The sequence below is a fragment of the Populus trichocarpa genome, chromosome 7 (genome assembly GCF_000002775.5).
Source record: "Populus trichocarpa isolate Nisqually-1 chromosome 7, P.trichocarpa_v4.1, whole genome shotgun sequence".
Lineage (NCBI taxonomy): Eukaryota > Viridiplantae > Streptophyta > Magnoliopsida > Malpighiales > Salicaceae > Populus > Populus trichocarpa.
Window position 1 is genome coordinate 4654301 of NC_037291.2, and position 18346 is coordinate 4672646.

Sequence of the window (18346 nt, forward strand, 5' to 3'; positions counted from 1 at the left end):
AATCACATTTCCACTCTTAATTTCTAGTGATGGACTGTACTTTTCCTTTCATTTCCCGTCTGGACAGCGAGAATAACATCTCCGAGTGAAAATACATTTGGTTAAATGAAACCATTAATTGATTTTGCACAATCACAACTTGTCCTGGAAAAGATAGAGCATGGCCATGAGCATCCCGCCCCATTTATCACCCAATCTTATAGCAGAAAGTCTCAAAGTGTGGCGTTTCGATGAACCTACCTAGGCACAGAAATGATTTCATGAATAACCAAATCCGTGAAGCAAGTCAATCTGGGATGCCATGCAAAGCTGATATGCAAGCTTGAGAAAGTTCAAGTTGTGATTTGCAAACGAAGTTTAATAGCAGTTGTTACGTCTCAATTACAACCGCACATTGTTGCAACTCTGACTAATGCACCGCCAAATCATTTAAAAATGTAATAGCCTGCGACGAGCCATTGTACAGAGTTAGCTACCAAATGTTTTATACTAAACATCCTTCCCCCTGGGGGGATAAAGAATTAACAAATACTACTGTTACAACAACAAATGGATGCCCATTCCGCGTCTTGTTAAAGCAGATAATGGCATACCAATTTGGTCATGTCAGTCCGCCACCAAATTGATGACGGCAACAATAACAGGCATGGAGACGGCACATATAACAGCAGCTCACTAATCTTTCCCTTTGACTTTGCCTTCAGAAACTTTAGATCCATCATAAGCTGAAAGGAAGAAAGTACTTTGGTTCTTATGTAGAAATCTGCAAGACAAGAATATATTTTTTTACGGGTCAAGGCAAGACAATTAAGAGATTGAATATATGAGAGGGCAGGAAAGGAATAAACAATGCTTGACCAGATCAATGTAGAAGTAGACTCCTTTATGTTCCATAATCTTTAAAGGCAGCCTTTGATATTTACCAACTTGTAGTGCATTACTGATGAGAAGGTAGATTATGGATCATTATCAATGTGTAGCAGAGACATTAGAAGTGCCTCTTGACGAGCCTAGAAATTTGTTGATGCATGCATGAATTAACTACTCTCCTTAGTCAAACGCAACAATGATGATAGAAAAGATTTTGCTTTCTGATAATTGCTTGAATGTGAAGAATATCTTTTATTAATTAATTTGATCCATTGATAAAAGATATTCCTAATGAAGTATATGTCTGATATGAAGCCAATCACAATGAAGATGAGGCCAGTGGTGGGAACCAAACTTTTTCTCTTTCATTTTAATTTCAATTGAATTTCAGTGTTTATTTTTTCTAAAGAACAGGAAAATACAGTTAATGTGCAGGATGGAGTTAGTACTTGAGAAAGTCGAGTAATTTCTGTTGCAAGCGGGTTGATGTATCCTCTTCAATGTTCACATAGGCCAAGAGCTCTGGTAATTTAACTGCAATGAGGAAAAAGTAAAGATGTACTTGTAGTAAAATTTACATCAACAGGTGAACAGAATAAGTCTGAACAAATTAACATTATGCTAAATTCCTAAAATACGGAATAAAGTCACTTGCACAAGTGCACACCATGTACAAAAAAGTAGTTCCACATTGAACTATATCATTTCAAATTCTTGACAGTGTTCTTTGCTGTGAGATGTTCAAAGGAATGCAGGTGATTTCAAAACCAACTACATCTGTGGCTTCTATCAAGGTGTCAATCACCAGCACAAGCACACATGACTTGGTTAAAATGTGAAAATAACATTGGAAAGGCTCGGCCTTTGAAAAACCATCTAACAAATGCTCAGAATGTGAAAAACTGTAACCTAACCATAAGGGTGTCTTTAAACATTTAAGGAAAACCCCATCTGTCAAGGTAATTCGCTTCAGAGGAAAGGTTGTAGAAAATTGGACTTGCAACTGTTACAATGATTAAGAAGGCTATATAAAATTCTCAAGGAAAAAAGAAAAGAAAAGGGAAGGCTATATAAAAGATACTAATGTTTGCCTCCAGAAAACAATGATTGAATTTAATTTCAGACAGAACAAAATAAAACACATTTTCATTAAGACAACACAACTGGTGACCATATCAGCTTTCATTAAAGATTTTACTGATCAAAAGCAATATTTTCAACACTTTATCAAACAAAAATATGATGGTCAAACAACTAAAGAATGCAATAATTATAAGTGGCTAAAAAGCACAAGTGCTTATGATAAGCATACCAAAGAGCCTCAGCAAATGTTCAGCACCATATATAGTCGATGGAGATACATCAATTTTGACAGTATCATGATATTGTTGACGCTCTTTTTTGTATAGTAGCATCACAGGCAATGCTTTGTCAAAATAACACCGTATGCCTTTCAAAATTTCTCCAATGGAATCAGTTATCCTGTATCCAAGAAAACATGATCCATGCAACTATTATTGATGCAGCCAATGCATGAACCTGGATATTAAGTAACATCAGAAAACGTGAAATAAATGCAGAATCAGCAAAATAATTGATTGATGTCCACTTTGACATCAATGCCCTTTACGGAGGCCCATATGAGAGCACAGTTGTGACTTGTGGCATACATAATCCATGTTGCATTAGCAAAAATCAACTCTGAAGCTTGAGCATATATCAGCGTTAATTGGTCTCATATATGCTCATCTCAATCTGAATCCCAAGCAATTCAGGCCTTTTGAAATGTTTCATGTCTTGACCATTTATTGCAACTCTAAATCAATTTTTCCCTCCTAGTGCTCTGGCTTCACCTTTTACTTTTAACATTCTGCTTCAAATTAAAACATTCTACATCCTTCCATTCAGGTAAGTTATTAACATCTTCACCAGTGATATTCCCCAATATCGATGGATGGAAGGTATTATTCATGGATCATACACTTAGATATGTTCATTTAATTTTTTTGCTTTCCTTTAATGTGTGTTTGGTATTGTGGTGCATGGTGCTTTTCAAAAGTGTTTTTTACTTGTAAATGCATCAAAACAAATTTTTTTCAGATTTGTTTTTTCATTTTTGACAACAGCACATCAAAATCATCAGAAAACACTTAAAAAGGTATCAATTTGATGTTTTTTCAAGGCAAATGCACTTTTGAAACACATCCAAACGCAATACCAAACAGGCACAAGAGAATCAATGTAATTTCTGTTGAAGATACACCATAAATTCTCTTTCAAAACATCTGAAAATTGATCTAATCAATCATTGGAACAGAGAATAAGATCACTGTTATGGTGGTCTATGCAATCGAGAATATATACTAAAATAGCTGATAGGAAAGAAAAAAATTCCTAGCACATGCAAATTATAATTGATACATGTAATTTCAGCAGAAGCTAGAACAAAACTTACATGCCATCCTTCTTCGACATATATTCTAGGTACTTTGTCAAAATATCATCCACATTTGGTGACCGGGGAAGTTTAACAAACTGCATTTAAAAAGAGAGGTTCTTAACAAATCAGAGCACTATATCATTAAAAAGAAGATTGAACTTAAACTCCAATGATGGATAAGCAGAAACGTTTTCTTTTCCTAGTGGGTTTAGATTTTCTATTTTGTACGGACTTTGGTGCCTCTATAAAGCATAGCTAGACATTAGAAAGGAGGCTACAGATTTTGATTGATCAATAAATTGACTTTTTGAATAATAGGTTCTCTTGGTTATTTTGAGTGTTTTCATTTGACATCTGCATATGGAAAATTTCACATTCTAGAAAGACATTCAACCAATCAAAAAATACTGTGGCAGAGTGTTGAACTATCTTCTATCCTGAAATGGGGAAACTATATTATTTTCAATTTGTAAATAGAAAAAATACTTTTGTCACAAATCCCATTACATGTAGCAATTTGTGAGTACCACGAGTACATCAAGGTTAACAAATGGCAATAAGACAGAACAAAGTCATACCACAATACTGAAGAAAGCAAAACAAGAAATAGTGTTCAGAAAAATATCTAGAACATCTAGAGTGAATGGAATCACTACAGGGGTGTAGGTCTCACAGTTTCCTCTTTTACTTGCAGAATTTCACTAGAATCTGATCCTTATACCAAAAATCCAAAATCTTTTGCTAAAAAATATAAAACCTTTTAAGTGTAAAAGGCCAACTATTTTGTGGGAAAATTCCAAGCTCTTAGGATGGGACGATGGTCTTGTGTTGGATGGGTTGGCATTGGCTGTTTTAAGACGTATGGCATTCAGAATCAACAAAGGTGTCAAAGGACAAAAAAGTTGATATTAGGATTTTCAACAAAGAACAATCTTACAATTGATTGATATTTGTATAAACCCTGAATCTTTTTTCTGTAAGATCCAATAACTAAGAAAATCACCAAATCTTTTTTTCCTGATTGATATTTGTAAAAAGCCAATCCTTTTATCACAAAAAAGTACAACCAGAAAACTGAAGTTGGATAACAGAAAAGTAGCTGCATTGCTGGTTCAGCATTATAGAAGCTGTTTTGATTGTAAACTAGAAAAAAATAGGAATTATAATCATCAAGATATAGAATTTCAGAGCTAATTCTTTAACAAGTATAATGTATGCACTGTAGTGTTGATAGCCTAATAATTAGGACAGCAAGAGAGGTGATTTAAATTGAATGTAATTCAAGAGTAACAGGATTGCCAGAAAGAATAGGGTCAAGGTAAAAAAGGTGTTCTGTCAAAGGCTTGTTCACAAGATTGTATGTAAAAATTGCCAAAGAAAAGATTATGGTAACACATCCGAAATGGCTGGATAGACTTAAATGTATGCAGGGTTATATTCAATGAAGCAAAAACCATTAAGCTATTTGGTAATAATTGAACTTTATGGCTTCTACACTAACTCAAATAAAATCAATTCGCATAATGAATACAATATAATAGCAATAGGAGAAAATATGTGAATACCTTATCCTGCTGGGTGACAAATTCCCAATCATCAACAAGTTGCTTCTTTAGTGTTGATGGAATTTGGATCTTGACAAGCTTTTCTACAGGCAAATTATCCTTCTAACAATTTGAAACCACAATATTAAGAGGAATCTCAATAAGAATCTAAGAAGAGCAATGAAGTTTCTGAAATAGAGAATCTGATTGTGAGGGTATGCATGTTTTCAGCTTGGTCTTCAATGAAGGAAAAATTATTTACAAAAGCAGTACAGGGGCAAAAAAGATGAGATCAGAGCAACAACAAGATGTAGCAGGCCAAAACTGTTGTCCATCAAATACTTCAGAAATTAAAAGGTATGCCAAGGCACCATATGAAATAATATGAAACAAACCTCCATTCCTGAATCACTTTTACGCTTCTTCCCTTTTGCCACTGCAAGAAGCAGTGACAATTCATAAGAACAAATTTCTTTGTCTTCACGAGCATATATCATTTAAGAGGCAAATTGAAGATAAACCACTGGTAAAGGAAAAAAAAAAAGCACTAAATATAAATGCAACTTATTTGAATATGTCAAGATGGCAAGATTGCAATAGAATAAAAGCTGAGCAAATATGCCCCATAACTTTGGCAATCATGAAATCAAGACCCAGTTTTTACTAGCAAAATGTTTATAATGGTGTACTACCTAATGCAAGTCAATATGGCACAAAGATGAAACAAAATGATGCTGAGGAAAAAAAATAAAAAACCTAAGACCAACAGATAGCAATGCCAATGTCAAGCTCCATACAAAGTCCTATGGCACCACAACTTTCTTTGGGCGAAAATAATTAAACTACAAAATTCTTTTCATCCTCTTTTGGAGAACATCTGCCCAATTCGCAGGTACAAGCCTGATAGGACGGCCTCTATATAAAGAAAATAAACAGCAAAAACAAATCTAGGACTAGCAATGTATAGCAGAAAAATCATACCAACTTGTGGTAGGACTTCTACTGGAGAATAATGACAACCAATAGTCACTTACTAAAACAATGAAAACTGTGCTTATGAAGAGGGAAAGAAAAGGAAGGTAAGGGAACGAACCATTGCTTTTAGGATCTTCCTTGTCCATCTTTGAATCTACAAAACAAAAACTAATTTTTACAAAATTGAAATAGTTATGAGCTTAACTATCACTTAGCAGTTTCATAGTCATGACTATAAAAACCTGAACAAACATTCAAGGTACTCATATATTAGCACAAAATGAAAGTTAAGTCCCCAAGTTATATGTCTTGTATAAATAACAGTAAGAGTTATTGAAAAGGGAGAGCACATCAATTGAGTTTTTCCTTTGACCTAAGAACCCATAAGCTGATTCTCTCAGGCAAGAAGAGAAAAAAAAAAGTTCTAGATAGCCAACAGTTGCTTTGAGACTTTCACGCACCACAAGCTAAATGAACAGAACTTGTTGAAAATCTCCATTTGGACATTAACACATACAAGATAAATTTGAAAAAATATATGTTAAATAAAACCGAAGCTTACCAGTAGAGTTTTTTGGCTTCGTCTGAGAAGAACGTCCAGGCTTCAAACTCTTGTCTACACCTTGTTTTTTCTCTAGGGCCTGCTGCTTCAAGACATTATCCGGAGTGTGTTTCATTAGTCGGTCCATGCCTACCCATTCGTCCCAACTGTTGGCAATATGTCCAACCCACAGTAATGATTTCTGAGTCCCTTTTTGAAACAGGGTATATTTATTAACGAAATAAAACTCTTAGGACAAAAAAAATTCCGAGAAACCTTTCAGTGATAACATAAACCAATTCACAAAAGAGGCTAAGTAGTAAAAAAAATGACAATAGGACCAAATGTTAAGATGAAAAAGATGCAACAAGAGGGCTCACCAGCTGAGAAATAGAAGAAACATCAAAGACAAGATTTTGTTTTTATAAGTTGTAGCTTCTCTTTTACCTGTCCAATTGATAATTTTTTATATTATTATTCTAAACTAAAAATATCCTTTGTTTTCGATTCATTCAAGTTATATCTGCTATGTTGATCTAAAAAGATAATTTCCAAATTAAATTAAAAGACACAAAACCGGCAAAGATCCTCAAGAATCTGTGTTTCCAACACCTGCTTAGCATGCCTATAGTTACTGGCAAACCATAACTATTCTATAGCTAGCTAAACTTTATAATAGGACAACAGTTTCCTACTTCCCTAATGTGACATTGATTTAAATGTTTCTTTTTAATGTATCTCATACACAATCGATCATTGTCTTTCAAATGGTAACAACTGCCCCACCCCCCTTTTCTCTCCAACCCTTTCCTGTCATGATAAACCTTGTCAATGTAATAAATTACAATAATAAACTAGTAAAAGGAAAAGATAAAACAGTATTTGATAAAAAATTATAGAAAGTAATTAAAAACACATAGCGGAAGGAAAATGTCAGACTAGGTACTCTAAAAAAAGTTTATAGTTGTATAGAATTAAGATCATAAAACTCCTAAAAAACTAGCATCAATGAAAGAAAAACATAAAAAACAGAGAAGAAAGAGGCCTTCACTTATGAAATTTTATTGAAAAAACCTAGACTTTTAATCTTGGAAAATTATTGTCATGTGATGAGTGCAACAGACATTAAATGTAACAATAATGAAAAGAGTAAAATAGATATCTAGTTATTTACTTTGCTATTGTCAGTTTTGCAATGCGCCATAGTTGTTGCTTCATTTCTTGACACGTCTTAATATTATCCTAACTTTTAAAGGGAAAAGCAGGGGGGAATCTCATCATGAATAAATAAAGCATCCAAGAACTTGAACTTATACTTGATTAGATTTAAGAAAAAAAAGAGGTAGAGAAAATGACCTCACAATGTTGCAGTCTGACCTATTCAGTTCCAAAATCTCAGCCAAAATATATAGCAACGGGAAATGAACAAAATGCATACTCACTTTTTATTCCAACCCTGTAAAACAACAAAAGGCACATCACTTAACATCATAACAAGGTAATACTGTACCAGTCAACTACTCAGTGGTTCAGTCATTCAAAATTGTATAACCAGAACAAGTCATTCAGAAAGGAATAGCTAGGAGAAGCTTACAAGGTAGTGGACGAAGTATCTCCATTCCTTCTTACGAAGCTCAGCTTTTTGAACCTAAGATTTAAAAGAACATTAAAAAAAAGTTAAAATGCTAGAAATGAAAAACATATAACATGTTGTAAAAAGAAATTAGATAACACAAACATTGCTTCCAAGGAAAAACAAATCTCATCTTCAGCAAAAAATCCAAAATCAAGACAAAATTTTAAAATCCCTTGATTCTTGTGTGTGGTTCCCTGGCAACTCAAAAATACTTGGCATCTTAATTTCATTAAAAAAAATGAAAAAATAACACTTTGGAACTGAAAGGTCACATCCATAGAAAACAACACTACTCTCCACCGCACTAAAATGCTCCTTATTACAGAAAAATGGAGACTGCAGCAACTATAAATCACAGTGAAATTTACTTAGTTCAGTTGAAATCCCTGAAACCAGTAATTGTTAGTATTCTGCAATAACAAGACAAATTAAACTTGTTACGCTAAAAAAAATCAAAATTCCAGCTTCTATAAACCCTAATTTCAACATTAAGCCGTTAAAAAAACCTTAAATTTCCTCAACTATCACTTTCACCTCCATTCTTTACCACAGATTTCCATTCAAACAAACAAAATCACAATTAAACACTAAAACCACCAAAAACAAAACCTAAAATTAACAAAAAGTCGATTTAAAAAAAAATGAAAATAAACATCAGTTACAAAATCATAGGGCACAAATAAAAAAAATAGAAAAGGAAAGATCTTATAGAGAGAGATGCCTTGGCCTCGTAGATGCGGGGTCCGTGGTAGGCGAGGACGCGCTCGCCTTCGGAGAAGAGACTGGAATTAGAAGGTGTTTTGTCGCCGCTTGAAGCCTCGGCGTCGCTGCCGGAATCGTCCTTCGATGAGCTCCCCATTTCTCGCTTTCACTGAAGTCGATAGAGAGAGCGGGGGGGGCTTAATCTTACTCACTGCTTCTCTGTCTGGTGAGAGTGTTAGACACGACTGGTCCCGGGAGTGTCGCTTTTTTTTTTTCCAGTTTGAAAATAAGGGGGAGCGTGTTTTTCACCCTTTTCAGTTTTTTTAAGCTTCTCAGTATTTTTTATTTTTTTTTACTTCTTTCCTTTCCTTTTATCTTTCCTTCTTTCATATTTTTATTTATTTTGTTGTTTTATTTCTTTTTTTTCTCTTGCAATTTAATGGGTGACCTACATGTTTCCTGAAAATGTTTGAGTTCATATTTCTTTTTAATTTGTTCAATAAAAGTATTTTTGTTGTAAAAAACATTTTTAGGAAAAAGTGAGTTTCTATATATATAGTATTTAACTACATTGATTGTTTCATGATTTATCCCTTCAATTTATATTTACAATTACAAAATATATTAAAATATTTAGGTAAAATACCACAATAGCTCAATTTTTTCCCATTTTCATTTTTTTTTCAATTACAACTTTTTATGCCTAAATCAATTATCAATTTATTAAAATTTGTGAAGAAAAGAAAAAATTCAATAAAAAAAAACCGAAGTATAAAACAATAAAAAATTACATGGTCAATCTCAAATTCAATGTACAAAGTTTTGTTTACTTCGTCTACTCTTTTTTTTTCTTACCTTGTGGTCCCTTTGGTTTTTGCAATTCCAAATGTTCATATTTTTAGAGGGTGTTTAGCAGTGTGGTAGCGGTTGCTTTTCAAATAACTTTTTGTGCCGAAATGCATGCCAATGATTTTTTTTATTTTTTAAAAATTATTTTTGACATCAGCACATCAAAACGATCCAAAACGTACAAACCATATTAAATTTTAGCAAAAACAAATTTAAACATGTTCTTAACATTTGAGTCTCTAAGATTGAAAGAAAAGAGAAAGAGTTGATGAAAAGCCACTTTTCAGCATCGGAATTATTAATGTTTGGTGTCAACAAGTTTCATTTTATAAGAAAAGTTTGACAGCAATGGTTTTTTTTTTATAAACATGATTGAAAAAATAGATTGAATACTATTTAGATTTTGTTTTAATTATGTTAAATTTTGTTTTTTCTTAGTAGTTTTAAGGTATTTCTGGGTTTAGCAAGTGATTTATAATGTTTTTTATGGTGTTTTTGGTTGAGAATATGTTGAAAATATATTTTTAGGTCATCCCTCCTAGTAGATCACTTGTTGCGTGCTTTAAAAAATAAAAGTGGATGTCACGTCATTCAATTCTAATGCTAAAAAAAAAATACAGGCTTCAAAGGCCCAAGCATGCCTGATTTTTTTTTATATGCATCATAATCTTGGCTCTTTTATATATATTGAATTTAGATTTGAATACACTATAAAAAAAAATAACATGATATTTTAAATATTATTCAATTTTGCCAATGGTTCTCAAATAATAATATGGAATCTTAAGAGAATATTAACAATTTTGTTTTTCAATTATTATGTAGCTAATATGGAAAAAAAAAAGCTTATGAATATTCAATTAAAATCAAATTTATTTTTTAAAAAACTTTTAATAGGTTTTTTATATGATTTTATCACATTTATTATTTTTTTGTCTTCAATTACATAAAAAATTCTTAGATATTATTTCAATATTTTTTAATTTTCTTTTAATACCATGATGGATTTTTGTTTAGAAAATGGTGCTTGCAAATAAAAAATATATTTTAGTTGAAACAACTGAGAGATGCATCATTAAGGAAATGAAGTTTAGATTGGAAAAATATAGTTTTTTTATACCTATTTCAAATGGCTGTAATAAAAAAAAAACCCATTTATTTTCATTGTTATTGCCTTTGTTAAAAAACATGCTTTTAATATAAAAATCATGATGTTGTTTTTAAGAAGATTGAGAATTTTTTATGTATTTATTTTCTTTCAATGTTTTTTCATTTTTTTTTTCAGCTGAAACTAAGTATGCCGTAAAGGTAAAAACAAATTCATTCCTTTTTCTTCTTTATTTATGTGTGTGTGTGTTTTTTTGCATTATTTTTTTAGGTCATTATTTATTTTTTCAATTTTTTGTTTTTAATAATTTTATGAATTAATAGTTGTGTTGAATATTAGTTGTTATTGAAAAAACATTTTGCATTATTTTAGTTATTATTTTGTATTTATTTCATTTAGAATAAATTTTTGTAAATTTAGAATCACAAACATTACCACTTTTAAATAATTATGTTGAATTTTAGTTGTTATTGAAATATTTTTTTCATTATTTTATTGAATTTTAGTTTTTTTTTCAATTTTGTTGTTCAATTTCAATTAAATGTGTAGTATTAATTTTATTTTTTTTAATTTAGATTAAATTCTTGTAAATTTAGGATTAAATATATTACCACTTAAAAGATGTGAATTTTGTGTGAAATTGAATTACTGTAATTTGTTGGAAGAAATTGAATAAAATTAACTGGTTTGTGACATATATATTGTGTGTTTGCATGTTTAAGAATTTTGGATAGCCTCCCGTATAGAGGAGGTGCTGCCAAAGTTTTTTTAAAATAGAAATCATTTAATTTTTTTTCCATTAATTTATGTACATGCCTAGGGGAAAGTCTATTGTAAATCGTGAAGAAGGATCACTTCTAATTCTTCTAGCAGCGATGCTGACGATCACAATTCATTAGGTGCCAACCATGAATAGACACATGAGGCACATGCATCAACATATGATGTGGGGTCATTGAGTGTGATGCCGCAACGTCGAGGAGGGGTCTTATCACAGTGAGATCTGTTTACCCGCAAGTACGAGGGTAGAAGGACGACCTTTCAATGTAAGTTTGAATTGCTTTCACAACAACCTGCTTAATAAAGTTTTTAAAAATAATTTTATTTAATGAATGTAATTTTAAGTTTGCAAACATTGAGGCTGCCAAAACAATAACATCGACCTTTAAATCATCAATGAAAATTCTATTGTTTCAATGGAGCCAAGTTTCTAGACATCCTAAATGCAAACGCAGGTCGATGCATGGTTTTTAAGATTTAAGGTTAGTATTAATTTTAATATTTTTTATTATGCTAATACGGTTAGTTTATTGAAATTACTAAAATTTACCTTTTATAATTTTTTTACTGCAAGGGAAATTTTTAATGGGAGAGAGCGGATGATAATAGTGCAAGGAGGGTTTGGGAGAATTACGCTGCAACTTGGTAAGATCGAAATCAAGATAATTTTTTTTATTCCAAATACCAAAATTTTATTTTTCATTTACTAACAAATAATTTATTTGTAACATATAGATTTTGTGATTTTTGGTACGAGTCCAAAAAAAAGCAAAAACAATATGCAAGAGAAAACAAGCTTCCAATCTGGAATAACATGACGGTTTGAAAGGATTTCAGACCACCATATATCTCGAAGGCTGTATGGGCGGAGTACATTCAGCACGTAACATCCATGCAATTCATGCAACGGTCACAGTCCGATATGGAGAATCGGAACCGGCATTTTCGCGGTTCCGTTACCATACACACTAGCGGCTCTGTTTCATTCGTTTTGCATGCGAAGCTGATTGTAAGAATTTTTTTATTACTTTCATTTTTTATTTGTTAATTTTTTATAAATATATTCAACTGATAACATTTTTATCTTGCAGGCTATGGTTCTTGGACGCGAGCCAAGCCTGATAGAGTTTTTTGTTAAAACACATGTGCAGAGTGATGACCGCTAAAAAAGGTGCAATTGTTCGTGGATAGCCGAGTTCAGCACTTTGTGGTATGTTGGTTTTCAACCATTAATTTTATTAAGTTATAATTTTCTTCAATTTGATTAATTTATTTTTTTCTTTCTAGGATACATATAACAACTGCTTGAAAGAGAGATACAAGGACGGTCTTTCGATCCATCCGGATCTCGATCTGAGTTTATGATTAGAGGCAGGATTGTCCGTTAGGCCTGATAGAAATCAGGTGTATGGACTCTCTAACACTACAGTCGAGAATTTGCAGATGATATGTAGTTTTTCATCTGTTGGATGCTCGCTATCGATCCCGAGCACTCAAACTCTAAATTTTAAGGCAATGTTAGACTAAAGAGTACAGGATCGAACGACAAATCTCAATGAAAAATATGAACGATTCACTGCAGATTATGAAGAACTCTGTCGAGTGGTAATGGAGATGAGATCACACATAGGTGGTCCATGTGATCCTCCTTATTGGCCCCACGGTCTCGGCGATGACCAACCTCCTCTTCCTCCTCCAGCGCCACCTCTGTTTTAGATTTATTGTATTTGAACGTACAAAGGTTTAAATTTGTAATAAATATTTAATTTTTATATTATTTTAATTTCTTTTTATATATTTGATTTTAATTATTTTACTACTTATGTTCAATATATATATATTTTAAAATATTACGAACAGGGTTACCAACGGACCACGTATGTCGGTATATTCTAGAGAGTTGAAAAATAATTACTGCAAATGTCACTCCTACTGTTAACTCTCCAATGAAATTATAAATGGTATCGATGATATGTTATATTTATCGACGGACAAATAAAAATACCGATAAAATTACATACGATATTTCTGTTGTTTATATGGCAAACTTCCCGAGGGTAATATCAACAGAATGAATAGGGTAATTTTTTTTGCGTGCTTTGTACTTCTGTAAATCGATCAATAAATTTATTACCGATAGATCATAAATTATTGATGAGACTTTTTTCAACAGATAGGTTCCATCCGTGAGCTCGTCGGTAAAATATGCATCGATAAACTGTGAGTTTAAATACTAATGAAAATTTCTATCGGTAAAACTGTTAAATCTGGTGATGTTGTATATAGTTTTATGATGTTGTAAAATGAATTTTGAATAAGAAAACAAAAAAGAAACTCATAGTGTGGATATGCCTAAGTTCAGCCAAAATAGGTTTGTTAATGAGAGAGAAGATTTGATTGAGTTATTAAACATGAATTATTAAATTTGTGATTGAGTATGTGGGATTAGATAAAAATATAAGGAAATACATAAAGGAACACCCATGGATTGATGATGGATGTTTGGGCCATGAAATGTAAAATAAGTTTGGAAGTTGTTGAATTGAGTTGCTTTAATAATAATAATAACGTGTTTTAAATGTGTCATGGGACAAACTAATATTGAAAATTGTAGAAAAATTGAAAAGAAATCCCAAGGGATTGAATTGAAGTGTTTCATGTTAAGGGTAAGAAAATAAAAAAGTGAGGGTTGTTCATTCCTATGAATTTAGGATTTTTAGGATGTATAAACCCTATGAATTTCTTTAATACTAGTTAAGAACATGAATTGAATAAGACCCGAAATAGGGTTCTTATGATGGCTTTCTAAGTTTATGATAGTTTTGACCCTATTAATGTAAGGGAGGCTGTAATAATTGGACAATAGGCAGAAGCAGCTGGACATTTGCAAGCTCCGGATAAGTGTTCGAAACCTTGATAACTACTTTTTAAATCTTATATTTTGTGTTCCATTTTTTATTTCATTCCTTAAAGTCATTGATGTATTTAAAAGAGATGAAAATGAAAGTGGAATATATGGAAAAATTGTTATTTAACTAGTTGTCATGAGTGGGGCTGACTTCTTGGTGTGCTTACTTTGACTAGCTACTATGAGTGGGGCTAAATGTGTCAATATGTTTGGTTTGTCAATGTGTTTACTTTGACTAGCTGTCAAAAGATGGAGTTAGAGATGTCAGTTGTCTAACTTGTTAGTATTATAAGGAGAATGTTTAGATAAAACAATATGTTGTTTTATATGAAAATAGATGTATTCTTGAAGTTTATGATAAGGATAATGAAAGATGATACATAATTAATTTGTGTGCTATATTATGTGGTTATTGAATTGTAATCTTATGTTGTATAAACTTGATTACAGGTTCTTTACAGACATGACTCGAGCAATAGTTTATTGTTAGTAATTTTAATTTAGGTAATGGTGATGTGTGTGTATATTTTAAACTTTTTTTGTGATGTAAAACTTGTTGTCTATTTTTTATTGTGTAAATGAAGTTTAAAACTAAAAAGACATGTAAATTAACTATTAGTTTTTGTTGTGTTTATAACTTGACATTAAACTTACTTTGTTTATAAATTATTGGCATGTAGTGTAATTTATATTGTATTAATAATTGTTGATTTTAATATAATGTAGTATACTTAATACTAATTGTGAAAAATGAATGTGAAATTGGATGATTGGAATGGTAAATTGAGTTTGTTCTTAAAACTGTGATTGTGATGTGTATGATAGTGGTCTAGGATGGTTGAACATATTGTTTTTGAGATTTTTGTGTTTATTGAACGATGATAAAATTTGGGATAGTCTTTATTTATGGAGAGATTCTATCAAGATTTTGATAGAAAAATTAATGGGATAATAAGAGTTAAAAATATAATATTAAAGAAAATAGTGATCAATCTAAAATGTATACGTGCGTGTCTGGTAATTTCTTGAACCATGTGTGGTTACATGTGTTGTCTTAGTTAAAAGTTGGGGTTCTTGGAGGCTCTATAATGAAATCACTAAATCTTTTAGGTTTTTTTTTTTATTTTGTTTTTGTTTTCGTTTTTGTAATAAAAATAGTATGAATTGATTTATAATCTTTTAAGGTGGCTCATTGTAAACTTAAAATCCCACGCAACTCTCATCAGCACACAACAACAGATCAATAATATATTAAATTTTTCAACAACATCCATACTATCATTTTTACATCCTTTACCGTCAAAAGAATAAGTAAGACATCCATCAGCTAGAAATCTATTTCGAGGACCGTTATTATACTTAGCAATACTAGCTACTTGATATCTAAATAAAATAAAATAAAGCGAACAAATCAACGAAGAATGCACACGTTGCTGTTTTATTCAACAAGGTAATAATATTATTTTAACCAACCAAGTAACTAGTGTCCTCCTCCATCGCTAGGACCTGAATTAATCCCTCCGTAAATTCCAGAATCCTTGAATTTGTTACCATCACCTGGGCTTGGACCTGACTTCTTGATGGCTCCTAGGGATAACCCATCAAAGAAACCAGTGCCACCAATCCTGCCTCGATCAGACTTCAAGATATTGAATGGCCGGGCTTGAGTTAAAGAGCCTTGCAACAGAAGGAGAAGCACAAAAAAGAAGCCGAGAAGCTTGCGTTCTCTTGCCATATCTACTTAGAATGCTAGTAGTGAAGCTTTTTTGGTCAACAAAAGAGGTGTTTTTCTAAGCCGAACACACCCTTGGAAGCTAGACTGTTATTACCCAGTAAAGCCAGTGGATGTTTTCATGAAGTGGTGAACGATGAAAACTTGAGGCACCTTATTTATAGTGCCCAGCAAACCTACTACAAGTTACATTCAGCGGAAATTTGCGTGTTCATACGAAAGGAAACGTCGAGGGAGGTTCATGCGGTCCATTTAACCTGTAGCAAAGAGAGAGTGGACGGCCACGTTGGTCCAATGAAAGCCTGCCTAAACCTCTCAAAACCCTCAAAATTTTCAAATTCTACCACCAAAACTTTCTTCGAATATTTGTGTTTCAATTCCGGGTCTTGCTTTGCATAGAAATCCATCTTGTACTTAGCTATCCAGCCTGCAAAGTTGGAAGGAATTTTCTTCGAGTGATAAGCATCCCATTAGCTCTCACTTTTGTTTGGGAAACATAACCATCTTATCAGGAATTGTGTTTCGAATTAAATACCATCTAACTCTTGTAGTTAAGAGTGATGTTATTCCCACTATATAGCTTATTAATTTCATTTTATATTTGTTATATTCTTTATTAATAAACAACATAATTTTTAATATAATTACATATAGAGTATCTTATTTACGAAGATTATTGAGATTAATATTACATAAATAAAATTGTAAAGTGAGATTAGAGTGAGAAGAACACCCTCCATACTTGATGAGACATTTCTCAAATAATCAGTGCGCGCACACGTTGAGTTCATGAAATTCATGCGCGCCGGTTCAACGTGCAATAATACTCTTAGACCATAGTGAAGCCTCGGAGTCAAAGCTAGTTAATTCACGTTTTGACGTTTCATGTGTTTGAATAACTTTTGTTTTTTTTCGTTGGAAAAATTAACTTGATGTTGAACAAAATAATATATAGAATTGTCTCTCTCTCTCAAAAATTCTGGATGCATGTAAACGGATTTTGGGATGAGCTAGCTCAAAACCTAGATAATTCATGTTTTGACGTTTCACGTGTTTGAAGAACATTATTTCTCATTGGAAAAATTAACTTAGGGGTGTTTGACATTGAATTTCAATTTTATTTTATTTTTTTGTTAAAAATTGAATTTTTTCTTGCTGCTTCATATTATTTTTTTAGTGTTTTTAAATCGTTTTGATGAATTAATATAAAAAATAAAAAAAATTTAATATATTTTCAAACAGAAAACATTTTTAAAAACAACTACTACAATATTATCAAACATACCTTTAATATTACCTAAAAATTTCTAGAAGCATGTAAAAAGGATTTTGGCATGCAGCTCCTAAAATACATGAGGATCGATTTATATATATATATATATATATATATATATATATATATATATATATATATATATGTGTGTGTGTGTGGATCAACTTACGTGCATATTAACTAATCTTACGGGTCCTGAAGTTAACAACCATGTAAGCCTTCAGTGACTCTAAGGTTTGTGGGACTCGAACTGGTAACCTTTAGGAAGCAAATATAGATCATGACCAGTTGAGTTACACCCCTTAAGGTTCATTCCAACTTGTTAGGTTAATCCAGTCTAAATATTCAACCGATAATAATTCGAGGTATTAAATTTTGATTTTAAAGTTTGTTTATAATTATATATTCTAGAATTTACGGGGTGTTTGAGATTACGGTGGAATGTTTATAATTATATGTTCTAGACTACGGTGGAATGTGTCTTTTAAAATAATTAATTTCTTGAAAATATATTAAAATTTTTTTATTTTTAATATGAGTACATTAAAATCATAAAAAAATTAAAAAAACAACAATTTAATATTTTTTAAAACTAGAAATATTTTTTTAAAAAACAACAATTTAATATTTTTAAAAAACATTTAAAAATAAAAATGCCAAACACATTATCGATGACTTACAAATTACACATGCATCATCTTACCTAACCAGTCAAGGGTCTGTGACAAGTTTTCAACGGTTGTTATAAATACTTGAAGGGCGACAGTAATTAGTCATTCACGTTACGTATCGAGTGAGATTAAGATTATCTTATAAGACTATCAAAGACCCGTATATACTTTCAAATGGAAAAAAGGACAACCTTAAATGATAATAAAATAGACATGTGCAACGGGCTCAGGTTGAAACTATATTTGAGTTTTAAGATTGATTTAAGAAAATATTAATTTTTTTTTTAATATTTTTTTTATAATTCTGATACACTAAT

General features: G+C 31.6%; 1 protein-coding gene across 6 annotated transcripts; it reads right to left on the reverse strand.

The window, feature by feature from the left end:
* Window positions 1–322: 322 nt before the first annotated feature.
* LOC7483086 (protein MRG1) lies at window positions 323–8995 on the reverse strand. 6 transcript variants are annotated; one of them, XR_002982993.2, is made up of 12 exons: window positions 8728–8991; window positions 7965–8018; window positions 7813–7826; window positions 6392–6537; window positions 5948–5983; window positions 5250–5290; window positions 4876–4977; window positions 3326–3405; window positions 2183–2352; window positions 1320–1404; window positions 594–763; window positions 323–445 (listed from the first exon to the last, which is right to left on the reverse strand). XR_002982993.2 is itself a non-coding variant. In XM_006380623.3 (11 exons), the coding sequence occupies exons 1-11, from the start codon at window positions 8863–8865 to the stop codon at window positions 676–678; spliced, it is 954 nt and encodes a 317-aa protein (XP_006380685.1). In that variant the 5' UTR covers window positions 8866–8991; the 3' UTR covers window positions 323–675. The 6 variants fall into 6 exon arrangements, 5 of the variants coding, with proteins under 5 accessions (XP_006380685.1, XP_024461587.1, XP_052310571.1 ...); XM_006380623.3 differs by having other exon boundaries at window positions 323–763; XM_024605819.2 differs by having other exon boundaries at window positions 323–763; window positions 7727–7826; window positions 8728–8809.
* Window positions 8996–18346: the final 9351 nt, after the last annotated feature.

Excerpts from the sequence above, each read along its gene's own strand:
- LOC7483086 (XM_006380623.3), bottom strand. The coding sequence starts at position 8,865 with ATGGGGAGCTCATCGAAGGACGATTCCGGCAGCGACGCCGAGGCTTCA. Across the intron at positions 8,019-8,727 it reads CCCGCATCTACGAGGCCAAG|GTTCAAAAAGCTGAGCTTCG; the intron begins GCATCTCTCTCT and ends TTTAAATCTTAG. Across the intron at positions 5,291-5,947 it reads GGAAGATCCTAAAAGCAATG|TGGCAAAAGGGAAGAAGCGT; the intron begins GTTCGTTCCCTT and ends TGCTTCTTGCAG.